The sequence below is a fragment of the Aplysia californica genome, unplaced genomic scaffold, assembly GCF_000002075.1.
Source record: "Aplysia californica isolate F4 #8 unplaced genomic scaffold, AplCal3.0 scaffold00002, whole genome shotgun sequence".
Taxonomy (NCBI): domain Eukaryota; kingdom Metazoa; phylum Mollusca; class Gastropoda; order Aplysiida; family Aplysiidae; genus Aplysia; species Aplysia californica.
In genome coordinates this window covers 3,998,209-3,999,182 of record NW_004797272.1, presented here as the reverse complement: position 1 = coordinate 3,999,182, position 974 = coordinate 3,998,209, and the positions used below count along the sequence as shown (strand labels likewise).

General features: G+C 47.3%; 1 protein-coding gene across 1 annotated transcript in view; it reads right to left on the bottom strand.

Moving 5' to 3' along the window:
- The window catches only part of LOC101864346, a gene marked incomplete in the record, with an annotated part of 13,835 nt that overhangs the window by 1,375 nt on the left and 11,486 nt on the right, over positions 1 to 974 (bottom strand). The window contains 1 exon segment of the mRNA XM_005089034.3: positions 546 to 931. Within this exon segment, the coding sequence (XP_005089091.3) occupies positions 546 to 931 (386 nt within the window).

The window sequence follows — 974 nt, the reverse complement described above, 5'->3', positions numbered from 1 at the left end:
GTAGACCTTGTCTCTGTAAATTCTGTCCCCTTTCCCGCCACGGTCTGTTGGTTTTTGTCTTGAGAGTGTTTTACGGCGCTCGCCGCGATGATAACAGCCTAGACGATAGAACATGAGAGCAGGAAAGGAAGCAAAAGGAGAACATTTTAAAGCAGAACATTTTCCATCGCTGTCAAGTGTCAAGTTTCGAGCCCGGGACCTGTTGAATGAGAGGCAAACAACGTAACCCCTAGACCACGAGAGCCACAACAAAAATAACCAACTTTCTCCTCTTGCTACAGTCAATTTTCTACTATTAGTACAATTACACTGATGTTGTCTGACCGTCGGGTACCGGTGGCGGTATGGGCGCCATAGCCGGCAGAAAATCGTCGGGTCTGGTCTGACCGTCGGGCCCGACGCCGGTGTGGGTCTAGCCTTAGAGCCCGGCTTTTGTCTCCCAACGACCAGGTCCATAGGTAAGGATGAATGTACATACATGAAGTAGAATAAACCGAAACGACACAAGAACAGCATCGTACTGAACTACTCATTCTTAATCTTACATTGCTTTTCTTTTGCGGCAACGTTCTTGTATCCTTTACATCTGGCGAACTAGACTGTTTTTTCTGATTCTTTTGTAGCTGCTGCTGTTGTTGTTCTTGTACTTCGTTCTTTCGCGTCGCTTGCCGCTCTTGTGGCTGCTGCTCCAACAGTTTTCCGTTCTCTTGTCGTTGCACTTCCTTAACCGTCTGAGCTTTTCCGTTCTCCAGAAAGGCGGGATTTGGCCTTCGGTTCCTCAAGAAGGCGTGAGTCCAGTGAGTGTTGACTTGGCCAGTCCGTTCCAGCGTGTAGAAAGTTGTGAGAAGTCTTTCTAAGAGCTGTCCATCGACGATCCTCAGGCTAGTGGGTCCTTCCCACTTGTCCGACAGCAGAAAAGTGAAGAACTCATCTGTGTAAGGAAAAATATTAATTGTCTAAAGTGTACCTATATA